Source organism: Engraulis encrasicolus, chromosome 6 (genome assembly GCF_034702125.1).
Source record: "Engraulis encrasicolus isolate BLACKSEA-1 chromosome 6, IST_EnEncr_1.0, whole genome shotgun sequence".
Taxonomy (NCBI): Eukaryota; Metazoa; Chordata; class Actinopteri; order Clupeiformes; family Engraulidae; genus Engraulis; species Engraulis encrasicolus.
In genome coordinates this window covers 46479931-46496269 of record NC_085862.1, presented here as the reverse complement: position 1 = coordinate 46496269, position 16339 = coordinate 46479931, and the positions used below count along the sequence as shown (strand labels likewise).

The following is a 16339-nucleotide window of genomic DNA, read 5'->3' as shown; positions in this document are numbered from 1 at the left end:
ACTGCCACCGAGTGAATGACAAGCCATTTGCTTCCACTGTACGCATAGCCTCTTACTGCGGATGGGCCAGTCAAAGGGCCTATTCTTTGCTGAAAACACTCAACAGCAACATTGCTATGACAATGCAGAGAGTCTTAAGTAACTGATTAAGACTTGACAATAAAGTTGTAACAGAGGCTCTACACTAAGGGGCTAAACCTTATAAAGCAAAATAGTTATGACCAAGCAATGTCACAATGTTGCAATGGTGTAGTTGAGTTATTTGAGCAAACAGTGAGTGGGATCGCTGGCGATTTCATCTGCACCAAATGCTGCTGTAATAGAATGTAATACCTTTCAATATCACCACTACGCTGTACACATTTACAATGGGAACTTTACATATGTTCAAGATTGGAAGTCTCCCTCTCATCAGTGCATCGTTGTTCTATGTGAAGTGACATTTAAAAAAACAGCTTAAATCCACAGCCCTTTGTGGTTATATTGCATTATATTATATTATATTATATTATATTATATTATATTATATTATATTATATTATATTATATTAGATAATTATCGTCAGTCAAAGAACACTATCCAACTGCCATTTCTCTCTTCTAGGACTATGAGAAGAGGCTGAGAGATGGCAAGGTCGTTGATACCAAGGAGCATTTGGATGCCCACAGGGCATTGGTGGCCAAGTACTTACAGAAGGTGAGTGTGCTTGTGTGGTAGGCACCTTCAATACCCTCTGCTGATGTTCTTTAGATAAAAAAAGACTTTTAATGTTGTTGATGTTTAATCTATCTTTCTGATTGAGTTTTTAATAATTAGAAGAGAAGATATTCAGTTTGTTTTGTGTTTTCTCTTTTCCTGTCAAGATTCGGGAGTCTGTCCTCAATCGCTTCCTCATAGCCAAACATCACTTCCTCCTGTCTGATGTGGTGGTGGAGGAGGAAGTTCCCACTATTGGGTAATTATGCATTCTCCAATGTGATGTTGCCAACATTCAAACATTACAAGTTTCTACACTGTTAGTAGACACTTCTATCAAATAATACTGTATGTGGCTCCACAATATACAAGTATCTGTGGATGTGGAATGCCTGACTACTTCTGTTACAGTACTGTTAGATAGATGAATATTTGGGCAAGAACTTATGTCTCTCAACTTTCTACTTGCTATGGCTCAGTGCAACATTTGTATTTGAGCATTATACACATTACTGTTGCCAGCTAAGATGACCAAGTGAGGTTTTACAGCATGTCTCAGGACGCCCCACCACCACACACATCCACCATAGGAGGAATACCGGCCATCTTCTGGGTCTTCACTTAACAATAGCAGCAGTCTCTGTACACTTCATGAAATCATTTTTTAAGTTATTGTATGCTACATTGTGCTTGCTTACTTACTTACTTACTTACACCTATCGCCCAACTTTGGGCATAGGCCACGAACAAGTGCTCCCCAGTCATTTCGATCCTGGGCCATCTTTTCCAGTTGTCCCACATTGTGCGCTCCACTGTTTTGTTCCGAATGAGATCATTGGCTACACACACACACACACACACACACACACACACACACACACACACACACACACACACACACACACACACACACACACACACACACACACACACACACACACACACACACACACACACACACACACACACACACACACACACGTCACAGTGTCACATGACATGTGTTAGTCACACTCATCTGGAGAGGATAATGATATGAGTGTGCTTACAGTAAATAATGGTTGCAGAGGCTTGTCTTGTGTGTGTGTGTGTGTGTGTGTGTGTGTGTGTGTGTGTGTGTGTGTGTGTGTGTGTGTGTGTGTGTGTGTGTGTGTGTGTGTGTGTGTGTGTGTGTGTGTGTGACACAACAGGCTGTAGTACACAATTCCTCATTATTGGAACAGTGTGTGTCAGCTTTATCCAAAACCAGAGACATATACTGTAGCGTAGGACAATCATAACAATCTGTGAATTTCTCTTTTGCTAGTTAACATGTCTTCCTTTTGTCTTTTCCTAAACCACATTTAGGGTGTTTGTGCATGCACTATATACATACACCAAAGAATAACCATGCACAAGTCTTTTTTCAGTACACATTTGATCATTTACTTTCATTTTCTTTTGCTTGCACTAACCTTACTTTGCTTTTATTTGCATCTTTGCTATGTTCCATTTCCTTATTTTGCTCTGCATGTTTTTTTCTATTCAGTGGTCCTGGCGCAGGGTATGTTTTAGGATTTTTCATACATTTTGTTTTGTTGTGTATCCATTTTAGTTGGTTCCTACGTATCTACCCTACCCGTAGTCGTAGCAATAGTCCCTGTGGCACTGTTTTAGCACATGTCATCAGTAGGTTTTCTGTATGTACCGGTATTTATTATTTAATCAATACTGGTATAACCAGAGGTGTATTAAGTAGAAGTAGAAGTACTCTTACTGGTGTGATTACAACACCAGTACTAGTAGTTAGGTTATAAAGCAGTTATTCCATTGTACCTAATGAGGTAGATTCATTGTAAGATTCCTTCTAATTTTACTTAATACACTCGGTGTACGACCGCAGATACTCAAAAGTACTATTGTACTAATGTTGTAAGATAATTAAATGGAGCTGTGACATCTCACCTAATGGCCTTTACACTAAGTAATTTATTGTTCTTATCAAAATGGGGCTTTAACCTGTCAACAAAAGTTAACAGTATGTTAGATAATAATGTTTTTTTTCCTCAAACAACTACAGTATTAGCCTTTGTGCTTTGAAGATTAACAATGATTATGGTATATTTACCCAAAACAGTGTGGCTTAATCAATTGCTGCTTTTAGAAATTTGGTCAATCAATTAATGGTTGCGGCGGTAAGTCATGGCAGGGATTCCCAAAGGCACGCCGTTAAATTGAAAAGCCTTCAGGCTTTAGTAAAGTAAAGTGACGTAGGACTCCTGACAACAATTTGTTTGGTGCTTGAGATCACTTGTTGCTTTGTTAACATCCTCACTATCAGGGTCCTTGGACTGAATCTGTTTAAACTGGCCGAACCCAAACGTCCCTTGAAGCCGCGGAGGAAAGAGAGGAAGAAGGTGACGGCCCAAAACCTGTCGGATGGAGACATCAAACTCCTGCTCAACATCATCAGAGCCTACGACATCCCCATTCGGAAACCACAAGCCAGGTATCGCACAATTTCACTATGGTTTTGCTGTGCGTCTGTTTCAAGAAATGGTTTGTAACAGGAGCAGGCAGTTTGTAGTTCATTTGCAAGATAACTGCGCTTCCAACCTGCTCAACAATAGATCAGTGATTGAAGATGAAAGTGTCCAGTGTGTTGGTGTTTCAGTAACTGAAAGTGCATGAAGGTTGGAGCAGAGTTCACCCGAATAGATTTTTGTCTTCTGTTAGGGTGCTGACCAAACTAATATATTAACTGAACAGTAAGAAGAGGTCCCACCATGCATCAACCCCCCCCCCCTTTTTTTTAATTTTTTTATTTTTTATACATATATACGATTTTGGGTTCTGCCGAAACGCGGGTGTAATAAAATACAGTTGATGCATGGTAAGACCTCTTCTTAATTTTCATCATGTATTGAAATTGCAGCAAACCTTCTGGAGCGACAAAGTCGAGTCGCTCAGTCACAGAGACCTTCACTGCAGGGCCGGCGTCACAAGCTGCCATCCAGGGCATGGACTGGCCCCTCAGCCAGGTATGTCCATCAACCCCAAGCTGCCTCTAATGCCGCACCGCACCGGTCAACCCTCTAATGCCTTTTTTTCCCCTGCCAGTTTTCTGGTAGGCCTACAGCGCAACAAAGCGCGACTCTGCCGCCACTTTTTGCTTTTCAAATAGGCCCGACACAGCTCAATCACAAAGCAAAAAGTGGCGACTGAGTCACACTGTGTCGAGCTGTAGGCCAACCAGAAAACTGGTAGTGGAAAAGAGGCATAAGTGTCCTCACTGGCAATCTAATGTGATTCTTCTGAGATATCTGGTAATGTGTACTGTACACAGTTGTGTGTGTACTGATACACACAGTTGTGTGTGTACTGACACAGCTACGGCTCTACGTTCTTTGCATCAGGTGCTTGTCAGGCCCTTCGTGGAGGTGACGTTCCAACGTACTGTGCTCCAGACCTCCACAGCAGAGGGCCCAAACCCCTGCTGGAACGAGGAGCTCCTGCTGTCCTTCAGGTAAGAACAATGGTCATGAAAAACAAGAAAAACTAATATTCAGTGATTTGTTTACATGATAGCCATAATCATGAGCGAAATAAAGTCCACCTGGGAAACTCCAACTCCCATTGTCATTGTGACACAGCACTCCACAGCACACAGTGCTCACTGCACACTACGAAATTACATTCATGCCTCATCCGTGCAAGGGGGCAGCCCCCAATGGTGCCCCATGGGATGAACACAACATATACAGTACATGGCTTTACATTGTACATTATTACAATGCAGTAATTTGAAGGTCTTCGTGTCATTTTGGCTGCAGCAAGAACACCTCATGTGTTGACAATGACACATTGCATTGGACACAGTGCAGTATGGTAGTGGTGAATGGCAAGTGCTTCTGGCCTTATAGAAATATTATACAACAACACACAAACATATGCATAGCCTATATATACTGTATATACACACGCACACAAACACACACACACACACACACACACACACACACACACACACACACACACACACACACACACACACACACACACACACACACACACACACACACACACACACACACACACACCACATTGTGGTCTTCATTTTTCTTCTCATCAGAGGTCTTAAAATGTTCTTAAAAAGTATTACATTGGGTGATGAAAAATGTGCAGATACCCTGTTTCAGAGTTTCCTCCGCTTCTTTCAGTGCTCCCAATGGAGATTACAGCACGTCCAGTTTACAGTCTGTCAAGGATGAGGTCTTCATCAACATATTCGATGAAGTCATTCATGACTTAAGCGAAGTGAGTACAGCACAACACAGCTAGGTTTGCTTATTTTATAATGCAGTGCTGAATGTTTTTCTCTGTCGATTGAAATGAAGGAAATGCAGTGCTATGCAATTGCAATGCAATGCTAAAATGATTTGTATGAGTTCACAGAAACTTTTATAAAGCTATATGAAACCAAGATTTGGGAGACAAGAGATACATTTTCTAGAGCTATTTCTATTTTAGATTAGCGATAAGAGATGACTATTCTATTCTATACAAACTTACACAGTTCTATGGTAGTAAAATGCTTGAAGTTGTTTGCAAGAAATTCACTTGTCTTTGCCAATGGTCTTATCTTCCTGTGTCCTCCCTCACTTCTCCAGCAGGGTGACCGAGACAGAGGGGGCTATCACGCACACTTTGAAAGACACTGGCTCGGCTGCGTGAAGATACCCTTCAGCACTATCTATCGACAGTCAAGGGTGAGGCAGGCATTGCAATTCTCCTCTGTGTTCCCTCGGGGGTGGAAGTTACAAACCCCAACTCCGATGAAGTTGGGACGTTTGGTAAACAGTGAATAAAATTAAAATGCTATCATTTTCAAAACATTCAATCTATTCATTAGATGGAGAATAGTGAAAAGATAACATATTAAGTGTTAAAACCGAGAAAAAATATTGTTTGGGGGGACATATGTACTCATTTCTAATTTGATAAATCCAACACGTCTCAAAAGAGTTGTGACGGGGACAATAAATGGCAGCAAATGTCGAGGAAGACTAAAAACAAAACAAAAGACAACACTTAACAGTTAAATACATTAACCGATGAGATGATTTTATATAAAAAACAGTGTTAATTCCTATCTTGGACATGATTTCACCAGCTTAAATGGTGGGTGTATTCCTTGTCATGTTTTGCAGTGTTTTCCTTTCTGTAGTGCTTACAGTGTGACAGGTCTTGACCAAAAACCCACCATTTTATCACCTGCTGGTCCTTATGATGGAGCCAAACTGTTAAAACATAGTAGAGAATGCAATTTGACCTTACTATGTGGCAGTAATCGAAGATCTCCCTTCAAAATATAATGCATGAGTGGCTTTTCATGCTGTTTAAAACCCATTTATACCATTCAGCACTGTATTTAACTCTACAGATGAGTGAGAACATCTTAACCAATGCACTACTGCACCCGCATGCCATCATGGAGGCTGACTTTTGAAGCTAGCACTAACACAAGTTGGATGGTCCATTTTCACTGTAGCACAGGATGTGCAATGCTCTATTATTGTCAAAAAGAATGGACTTCTACAACTTCTGCTGACTTCTGTAAGCATAGGACAGTTTCCCATGTCTTCTGGGTTTATTTCAAGTGAGCTCAGGTGCTTAGGAGAATGTTACACCCCTGTATCATTTGCATGCATTAAGCATTCTTAATATGGTCAATTTTCAATAGCTCTAGCACTCCAGGAATTAGAGTGAGACTACAGCCAATATATATTTCATGATGTCATGAACCTATACAATGATTTTAGTAACAAAAATATGTCTTATATACACTCAATCGTGGTAAATCAAAGGGAATTCAAAAATGTATGTAATAACTATGGTAATTATTCCCTTTGCATCTTTAATTCTGAGTGACTCAGCCTCTCTGTGATGATCTTATACCTGGACACCTATATTGTCTGTCAGTACAATTCATTTTGAAATGTTCTTCTTTGTTGTTTTATCTTATTTGGATGTTTACTAACTTTCACTGATCCCCGTCCCAACTCTTTTGAGACGTGTTGGATTTATCAAATTAGAAATGAGTACATATGTCCCCCAAAACAATATTTTTTCTCGGTTTTAACACTTAATATGTTGTCTTTTCACTATTCTCCATCTAAAGAATAGATTGAATGTTTTGAAAATGATACCATTTTGATTTTATTCACTGTTTACCAAACGTCCCAACTTCATCGGAGTTGGGGTTTGTAGTATCCGCTGATAACTACAAAATGCTGGTGCAATAAGAAAGTGAAAGCCAATTCAGGACACATAATGTAATAGCTATTTGATCTTGAGTGAAAAATAAATGGCCAAATTCAATAGCCACTCTTTATTTGTTATCCATCTGGTAAAGGCTCACATTATGTAGTAAGTGTATTAAGTAATAAATGTCCATTCCTGATACAGCACAGTAACAGATCAGCATTACAGTACATGCAGTCATTTGACTTTGTCTGCCTGCCTCTCTGTCTGCCTGCCTGTCTGTCTTCCTGTCTGCCTGTCTGTCTGTCTGTCTGTCTGTCTGTCTGTCTGTCTGTCTGTCTGTCTGTCTGTCTGTCTGTCTGTCTGTCTGCCTGCCTGTCTGTCTGTCTGTCTGTCTGCCTGTCAGATTGATGGGACGTTCAAGGTAGAGATGCCGCCTGTGTTGCTGGGCTACGTCAAGGAGCACAGCCTGGCGAGTGAGGGTGGCTATGACTTGGTGAGGAACCTGACGGAGGGAGCCTTCATCACCCTCTTCATCACCATCGAGCCCCAGCTGGTCCCCGGGGACACTATGAGAGAGAAGGTAACTCCCCCCATCTGTCCTTACACACCAACCCGCGGTAGTCGAGCGTCAGCGGCTCGGGAGCCGGCTCTGCGCCGCGCTGCATTTGGAAAATAGAACTCGAGCGTATTTTTCACGCTGGCGACCGGCGGTGTCTCATTCAATTGAATGGCAAAGTAGCGTGCTAGCTTTGGATGTGGGGAGGGTTTTGAACAGGACTGGCCGCACACGCCGACGCTGTCAGTGTGAAAGGCAGAGAAAAACACACTGGACGAAACTAAGCAGAAAGACCACGTTCGTCCCGCGACCGTTTCCGTTCCGCCTTGGTATGTTTTGGCCCTTATGTGACCGCACACCACGATAACAGTGTTGAGCAGCACAGTTAGCTGTGTTTTTGTTTGTTTATTTATATGTTTATTTCTGTGTTTATTTGTTTGTTTTGATACTTGGTAGCAGCATCCAACAAGTTCCAGAAATTAGTATGCCAGTCCAAATTTAGAAAAAAATATTTATTTGTTTGTTTGTTTGTTTGTTTGTACTGGTATGCTCCACATGTTTGGTTGCAGGACCCGGCAAAAAAATATTTTTTAAAAGTAGTCCGGATGTAGAGAAGTTCAGACTTGGAATGTTTTCGATCCTGTGAATGTATTCTTGAGAGAAGTGTGTATGGATGGTGTTTATTTGGATGTTGTGTATACATTTTGCTGGCCAAATAATGGCATTTTTATTTTATGGCTGATTTTGTCTTCTCAAGGCTGGGAGCTGAAAAACGTTTAATTTCACATTTTATGTTCTGTCCTTTCCTGCCTTTTTTCTGCACATTTCAGATGATGGATGCCCAGGTAAAGTGTCTGTGGTTTTGCAACTGCAGTAGTGTGATCACAAGACTTTGTTGTTGATTACAACAGGAAAAAAAGTTTGTATCATTATGCATGGCAAAGTCCATTGCAGTCCCAGAATGCTTTTCAGTTAGTCTTGCTGACCCTCGCTATTTCTGCTGCCTCCCATACTTCCTTATTGTGTAAGTCCCATCAGGCGACTGCTACTTCTCCCATTGTAGTCTGTTTATGGTTGCTAATGTAGTATAATGTATATGGCTTGCTACTGTACATTGAAGGCATCTTGAACAGACATAGTACTTTCCCTCTACGGTACGGTACTTTCCCTCTAGTAGTTGAAATGTACATGCACATATATTCTAATATCTCTCGGGCAGCATCAGTTTTTCTCGAATAAGTTTGGCTACATTGCAACGTGCAGCTACAGTTAGGGACAGAAATATTTGGACAGCAACACAATTATCATCCTTTTCCACCCTATACCCCACCACAATGGATTTGAAATAAAACAAACAAGCTGTGCATTAACTGTAGACTCTCAGCGTTAATGTGAGGGTGTTAAAATCCATATCGCATAAACAGGAATGAAATAGCAATGTTTTTTGTGTGTGTTGCCCACTTTTCAAGGGATCAAAAGTAATTGGACAGTAGGCTTTTCAGCTATTTTCTAGTCAGATGTGTGTTATTCCCATACTACACCATCACCAAGATGTCAATACAAGGTCTTAGAGTTCATTTGAAGTGTTCCATTTGCATTTCCATATATTTTTACGGAATATCCATGAGAACCAAAGTCCATCTGTCACCATCAGTGATGCAAGCCATCATAAGGTGGGAAAAAATCAAAACAAACCCATTTGAGAGATGGGGAAACATTGAATATGATTAATTCAAGAGTTCAGAATGTTGGAAAAAAGAAATACCAGAGCAACACCAAATTACCCGGCAGACATGGAAGACAAATGCTGTGGATGACAGACAATATTCTGTATCTGGTGAACAAAAACCCATCTTCCAACAGTTGGCCAGATGTAGAACAGTGCCCAGGTGAACGGTGGAGACATGTCCAAGGCAACAATCAAGAGAAAGATCAAGAACATTGAGGAACACTTCACCATAGGAAATACAGAGGGTTCACTAAAAGATGTAAATTATTGATTGCATCAGAAATAGCAATACCAGATTTGGCTTTGCCAAACAATGTCTTAAAAAGACTGTATAGATCTTGAGCTACATCCTATGGACAGAGGAGACAAAATCATCTTGTAAAAGCGTAATCGGAAGAAATGAGTATAGAGAAGGGAAGGAACTGCTCATGATTCAAAGCATACCACCCAATCAGTGAATCATGGTGGTGGTAGTGTCATGGTGTGGACATGCATATCTGTCAATACAATTATCCCCTTGAATTTATTGATGATGAGGACTACCGACAAAAGCCGCAGGATGAATTCAGAAGATTTTCAGGCTATATTATCACGTCATATTAAACCTAATGGTTCTGAACTCATTGGACAATGCTTCACATTGCAGATGGACAATGACCCAAAGCTTCATCTGAAATCCACTAGCCATTTCTACCCCCAAAAAGTGGAATATTATTCAATGGCCCAGTCAATCACCTCACCTAAGTACGGTTGAGCAAAGCATTTCACTTGCTGGAGGCAAAACTGAAGGGAAATACCCTAAGAATAAGCAGGAACTGAAGACTGTTGCAATAGAGAGCTCACCGTAGCATCACCAGGGATAAAACCCAGTGTCTATTGATGTCTATGGATTGCAAATTACAGGCTGTAACTGACTGGAAAGTATTTGCAACCAAATAATTACAAATTGAAAGTTTGATGTATAAATACTAGACTGTCCAATTACTTTTGGTCCCTTAAAAATGGGGTGGCACTGATAGAAAATGTCATAATTCCTTCACAGTTCACTCGATTTGGACGCAAACACCACCATATTAAAGCTGAAAGTCTGCTGTTAATGTACATCTCGTTTGTTTCATTTCAAATCCATTGGGATGGTGTACAGCACCAAAAACATGAAAATTGTGCAGATGTCCAAATATTTATGGCCCTAACTGTACATTAGAGACATAGTACTTTCCCTCTACCTGCATGACCTTGGCATGGGTCATTGCAAGTTTTCCCACCATAGATTTTTTTTATCACTGTATCATATGTCTGAAATGTTCACTCATTCACATCATATTAGAGGTGTATACGGTAAAAGTAGACATACTAGTAGAATAGGGTACTTCTCCTTCTACTTCTACTCCTCTGTCTGCATAGTATATAATACATATGGTGTGAGGTGCACTGGATTTGAATTTGGCCCGAGTAAGATGACAGTGAAGTAATGCAACAAACCTTTTTGTCAAAAACACCATACTTATTCTTGGAGGTGTAAATCCTCCCTGACGATACGATTCAGAATCAATATCTTTTTATTTAATGCGATGCGATTCGATTACTTACGATACTGAAGAATGCCCACGATAGGATACAATATGATTCGATTTGACTTTTTTCCGATTACTGTTCCACTTCTATTATGTTCTGGAGCTAGGGCATTGGGCAGGGGCCAGCGATTCGATTATTTTCGATACTTAAGAATGCCCCACGATACTATGCGATTCGATTCAATCGTCAGATTATACCGCGATATATCGATACATTTCGATTATTACACCCCTACTTATTCTCATATAGAAAACCATGCAATGAACGAGTGAACTTTTTCGGACGGAGCATTTGGACTCTTCCTGTTTCTGTTTACTGTACCTGTTATTGTTGACCTCTGACCTTTTTGAACCCACCTGTGGCAGTTTGACACCGAGGAAGAGGAGCGCCTGCTCCTGGCGTCCGAGTTCTACGAGAAGGACGCCATGCAGCGCTTCCCCGACCGGCCCTGCCTCACCACCGTCATCGACATCAACGGCAAGACGGTGTTCATCACGCGCTACATCCGGCCCCTCAACCCTCCCCAGGAGCTGCTGGACGTCTCGCCCAACAACGCCCAGGAGACCGCGGTCAGTGGCTTTTACTATGTCTTTAGAGTCGCACATACCCCAGGTTCAGAAAGCGAAAGCTGTCTGACATATTAGTTCTGACAGCTAATTCGTTTAACCAGCTGAGAAATAGGTAGATCAGTTTATTATTGAAACCAGCTATGCTGACAGCATAGGTGCAGACAGGATTCCTTTCCAGTCTTTTTTCAGTTTGTCCATCTCTGAATTTCTACTGTAGTACATGCTGTGTGTCAGAGTTGGTCATACATATATGTTCGGTGCATAGAATGCTAACACTTACCAAAGTCAAATGATATAATAGACAATTTTCCAATAATGATTATGACTTTAATATTTAACCGAAACCATTAAAATCAATTAATTTATTTGTGTTCTGTAAAGTTGTGAAATGGTCCACTCTAAAAGTCATTGTGTCTTTGCCTCTCTGCCTGTTTCAGGAGTTGATTGCCAGATACGTCTCCCTCATCCCCTCCCTACCAGACAGCATCTCCTTCGCTGGTGTTTGTGACCTGTGGAGCACTTGTGATGTAAGGGTCTTTTTTGTCTTTCAACAGGGTTGTTTTGATTACCTACTGTAAGTCAATTACGTATTGATACTCACCTCTGAGGTTCTCTGGTAAAAGACTTGCGGGCAAAAGTGGGTGGAGTTGAGTGACAACAATCAATGTGAGGGTTATGGTCAAAAACCCTTCGGAGCAAGAGGGCTTAGTCATGTTATAAATGTGTAGGATGACATGGAGGCTATTATAGTAAGCTGATTAAGCACTCAACCCCATCCATCTTACAGTGTCCTTTTACAGCTGTTTTACTTACTTAAACTTAATGCTGACCATCTGTTATATAAGCAAAATGGTGGCTATGAGGTCGTGCCTCCTACGACTGTATATACATAGAGTACTTCCATACTTCTTCATTGCTAGTGTGTTGTCTAATTAATAAGCCCCCTTACTCTCCAAAAACATATGCACCCTAAAATGCAACTCCTTCAGGTCCTAACTGAGGGCTTTAAAAGCTGTCTGAACGAAATGGCAGGAAGCGGACCAACTGACTATGGTTTGATTTAGCTGACCTAGCTGAACTTTTTGAGGAAATGATCCTTCATAATTCATAAATATTGTGCTTTGTTTGCTTCATTGTTTCTGAAATGGCAGCAATTCCTGACGCTGCTGGCAGGGGACGAGGAAGAACACGCCGTCCTGCTCTGTAACTACTTCCTGTACATGGGCAAGAAAGCTTGGATCATCATCGGCAACGCCATCCCTGAGGTACAGCAAACACACAATGCTTGCCTATGACTGGCTTTCAGTCCCGTGTGTTTCTGAGAGAAATAAGACTGAACGTGCATAAATGATCAGATCCCTCTTCGTTCTGTGAGAGAAGTGGTTGCAGGCAGGATAAACTAGCTTAGATTTTCTGTACATTGGTTAAGTATGAATCATCATAGATAATGCCATCCTTGAGATAAATACTCAATTTTTGCTTAACCAAGGTCTCTAACCTGCGATGTCACCCCAGCCACGGTTTGGCAGGTGGACATAGCATTACTATGCAAATGTATGCCTAGGTTATAACCTCTGTCAGGTTTTTTTATTTGTCGGGTTTATTTGATGTTACAGCTGGCATCTACTACACTCGCTCCTCCTGACTGCACCCTTTTCCCTCACGGAAAGACGTGAGAAAGAACATTTGAACAAACTTCCTGTTTCCCCACTCAATGGTGCATCTGACCTCTGTAGCAAATGGTAAACGGACTGCCTTTATGTAGTGCACCCATTTCCCTTCTCACAAAAGAAACCAGGCTGAAAGATATCAAGCAGGTGCCTGAGATCAACAGTCATGGGACTATACAGCATTTGACATCCGCTTGTAACATTTGGTAATTTCAGGTGTTAAAATACTTCTTGTTCTCTGCCCTGAAGGCGTGAGAAAGAACATTTGATGAAAGACTTCCTGTTTCTCCACTCACTACTCCATTTGACCTCTGTACCAAGATGGTTGATATAACACGATTTTTCAAGAGCATGACCATGAACCACACAGACCAAGTAAAGGGGGCATAGGAAGTTGTTGAAACATCAAGTCACAGGGCAACTTCCTACTGTATCTAACATATTTGTACTCCTCCATCGCAGGGTCTGTCAGCATACGTGTTAACGTATGAGCAGAGTCGCTACCTGGTCTGGAACCCCAGCAGTGGCCAATACTATGGCCAATATGACACCTTCTGTCCCCTGCAGACTGTTGGATGCCTGATAGATGCGGACAATGTGAGTGACTATGAATTAAATTAAGCCTCAGATGTTATGCTGTGAAACCAAGAAAATCTTAATTAACATGTGTAATTATATACGTTCTCTCTTCGTACTCATCTTCACCCCCCATCTGTCCCTTTCTCCTTCTCAAATACCTATAGATATGGTTCAACATCCAAATGTATGATGCCCCCATGAGGATAAGCTTTGACGTCACTAAGAGCAAGTTCTGGAAGCCCTTCTTCTCAAGGGCCTTTAGTTATCCAGGAGTGTCTAGCGTTCAGGTAAATAAGGAGGACGGCCAGTGAACTACTTAACTTCTACTTCTTAACTTCTACCTAACTTCTGTCTTAATTTTCCTTACATAATTTATACATGTAGGTAGGTTTTCTTTACATTATTATATTTTCGATGAAATTAAGATCTGGTTTGAATGCACCATTGCTATTTCCCTGTAGCCTGAAAGTTTGGTCTATCGACGCACTGACAAGGCAGCTGCTGCGGAGCTTCAGGACAGGTACACATGACTCGAATTTGTACCACCTCACCATCACATGATATCCAGGGTTCATAAAGTAAACGTCTCACTCCTTATTTATTTGATAAGTGACCACAAAACAAAAATAATTCATGTTTTCCAGCCTTTTTGTTTGTAGGAGAGGACATTTGATATAAAGACAAGGTGGAGTTCCCCCCCAATGATATTGGCACGGTGGAGCAGGCTGATTCAGCTTGAATGATTTATTCAACTTGACTAATAAAACTCTCTCAGTTTTTTGATTATTAATAGATGGGTCAATGTAACGTTTACTGCATGGGGATACCTTGCTTGTTTAACTAACTTATGTTGATGGGAATTGTCCTGTTACTTTTGGGAAATGTTGTGTAGGATTGAGAAGATCCTGCGAGAGAAGATCATGGAGTGGCGTCCGCGGCACCCGACACGCTGGAACCGCTACTGCTCGTCCACCCTGCGGCACTTCCTGCCCAAGCTGGAGCAGAGCGGCGGGCGCAACGTGTCCGAGGAGCACCGCCTGGAGCTGCAGAGCCTGCTGGGAGAGTACAGGGTGAGGAGGTGCCAGCCAAGATCTAGTGGAGTAGTATCGATACTGTATGAGGCTTCGGGAGGGAGATTTACTAACGTTCCACGCCGCACTCTTCTAGTTGGCCTCCGTTACAGGTGCCAGCCAAGATCTAGTAGAGTAGTAGAATTGTTAGCAGAATACAGGGTGAGGGGGTGTGTAACTGAGGTGTTCCTGCACAGTCCGCCCCTCGGGTCTCGAACTCGCCACCTCCTAGTCAACGCATCGATTCAGGTATAGGAGGCAGAGCACGATACCGCTGAGCTAAAGGACCAGTCCGATAGCTCATCGCTACCGATACTGTATGAGACTTTGGCAGGGAGGTTTACTAACTTTCCACGCCACACTCTCAAGTAGTAGTACACTGCTAGGAGAATACAGGGTGAGGCCCCAGGGTCATGTAGAGTTGAGTAGTACAGTAGAGTTACTTTGTTGATTAAGGCCAGATCCACACTAGAGTGTGGTGGGACGGCAGGGAGAAGACTGCTGTCTTTTTGCCTAGTATTGGGCGGGCAGTGTGGTCTACTCAGTGTGCCAGTCCTGTTCATTTCATTCATTTCAATGGGAAACCGCCTGTCGCTGCCGTCCAAATCCTGTGCCGCTACCGCCCGACTACCGCTGTGTTGGTGTGGAAGGACAGATCTGTTTTCACCACCGCCAGTAAAAATTGCTCCCGCCCCACGTTATGGTCTGAAATAGGCCTAAGGGGCATGCTGGGAGTGGTAGTAGTAGTCAAGAAGTGTAGTAGAGTAGACTTATCTACTTGGAGAGTAGGCTACAGGGTGAGGTGACACACAGACACAAACACAGACTTTCTGGCATCCTGACCTAACCAGTTTTCTACATTTTTGAGGCTGTGGTGGACACACACACACACACACACACACACACACACACACACACACACACACACACACACACACACACACACACACACACACACACACACACACACACACACACACTTTCCAACCACAACCTAACTAACTGAATTTGTTTTTCTCATTTTCTTCCCCTCTCAGATATCGGGCTTTCCCCTCCATCTTCCATTTTCGGAGATCCAGCCAATCATAGAAGCCGTGTACAGCACTGGGGTGCACAAAGTGGAAATGTCCAACGTGGAGTTTGCTCTGGCTGTTCATGTTCACCCCTACCCCAATAATGTGCTGTCTGTATGGGTGTACCTGGCCTCTCTCATACGGACACGATAGGCTAGAGTTTATCATGAAAGTGTTTATTCGTCTGTACAGTACATCTAAGATTTTGCACAGTTGTTTTATTGTAGTAAGTTGATGAACTGAGACCATCATGGGAAGTGATATGTGCTTGTGTGTGATTATGACCAAAGATAGAATATTGATGATGAATCATCATGTCAACATGTAATGACCAAAGATGATGGATTATTTGAGAAAAAGGAATACTTTGATGTAATAAGTAATAGTATTTTTCAGTATGAGAAGGCTAATACTGTACATAGGCTACCTTTTTTCAAATAATGTAAATGATTTTACAGTTTTATTTATCATGAATTAAAAAAGTATTTTTTGTCTAGTAGCCCATTGTATTGTCATTGTAAAATCCGGTGAAGACGGCTCGTGGCCATGGATAGAACACTTGCTACAATTACCTG

The 16339-nt window shown here is 41.8% G+C and overlaps 1 protein-coding gene across 1 annotated transcript in view; it reads left to right on the top strand.

Annotated features, from left to right (window-relative positions):
* Positions 1–16263, top strand: part of cc2d2a (coiled-coil and C2 domain containing 2A) — a 34661-nt gene extending 18398 nt beyond the window's left edge. The window contains exons 24-39 of the mRNA XM_063201783.1: positions 605–697; positions 865–956; positions 3018–3185; positions 3612–3717; positions 4093–4202; positions 4897–4993; positions 5347–5445; positions 7347–7523; positions 11169–11372; positions 11810–11899; positions 12524–12637; positions 13505–13639; positions 13786–13908; positions 14083–14141; positions 14514–14691; positions 15729–16263. Coding sequence (XP_063057853.1) covers positions 605–697; positions 865–956; positions 3018–3185; positions 3612–3717; positions 4093–4202; positions 4897–4993; positions 5347–5445; positions 7347–7523; positions 11169–11372; positions 11810–11899; positions 12524–12637; positions 13505–13639; positions 13786–13908; positions 14083–14141; positions 14514–14691; positions 15729–15917 — 2034 coding nt within the window. The 3' untranslated portion in view covers positions 15918–16263. The remainder of the gene's footprint in view (positions 1–604; positions 698–864; positions 957–3017; positions 3186–3611; positions 3718–4092; positions 4203–4896; positions 4994–5346; positions 5446–7346; positions 7524–11168; positions 11373–11809; positions 11900–12523; positions 12638–13504; positions 13640–13785; positions 13909–14082; positions 14142–14513; positions 14692–15728) is intronic.
* The last annotated feature ends 76 nt before the right edge of the window (positions 16264–16339 follow it).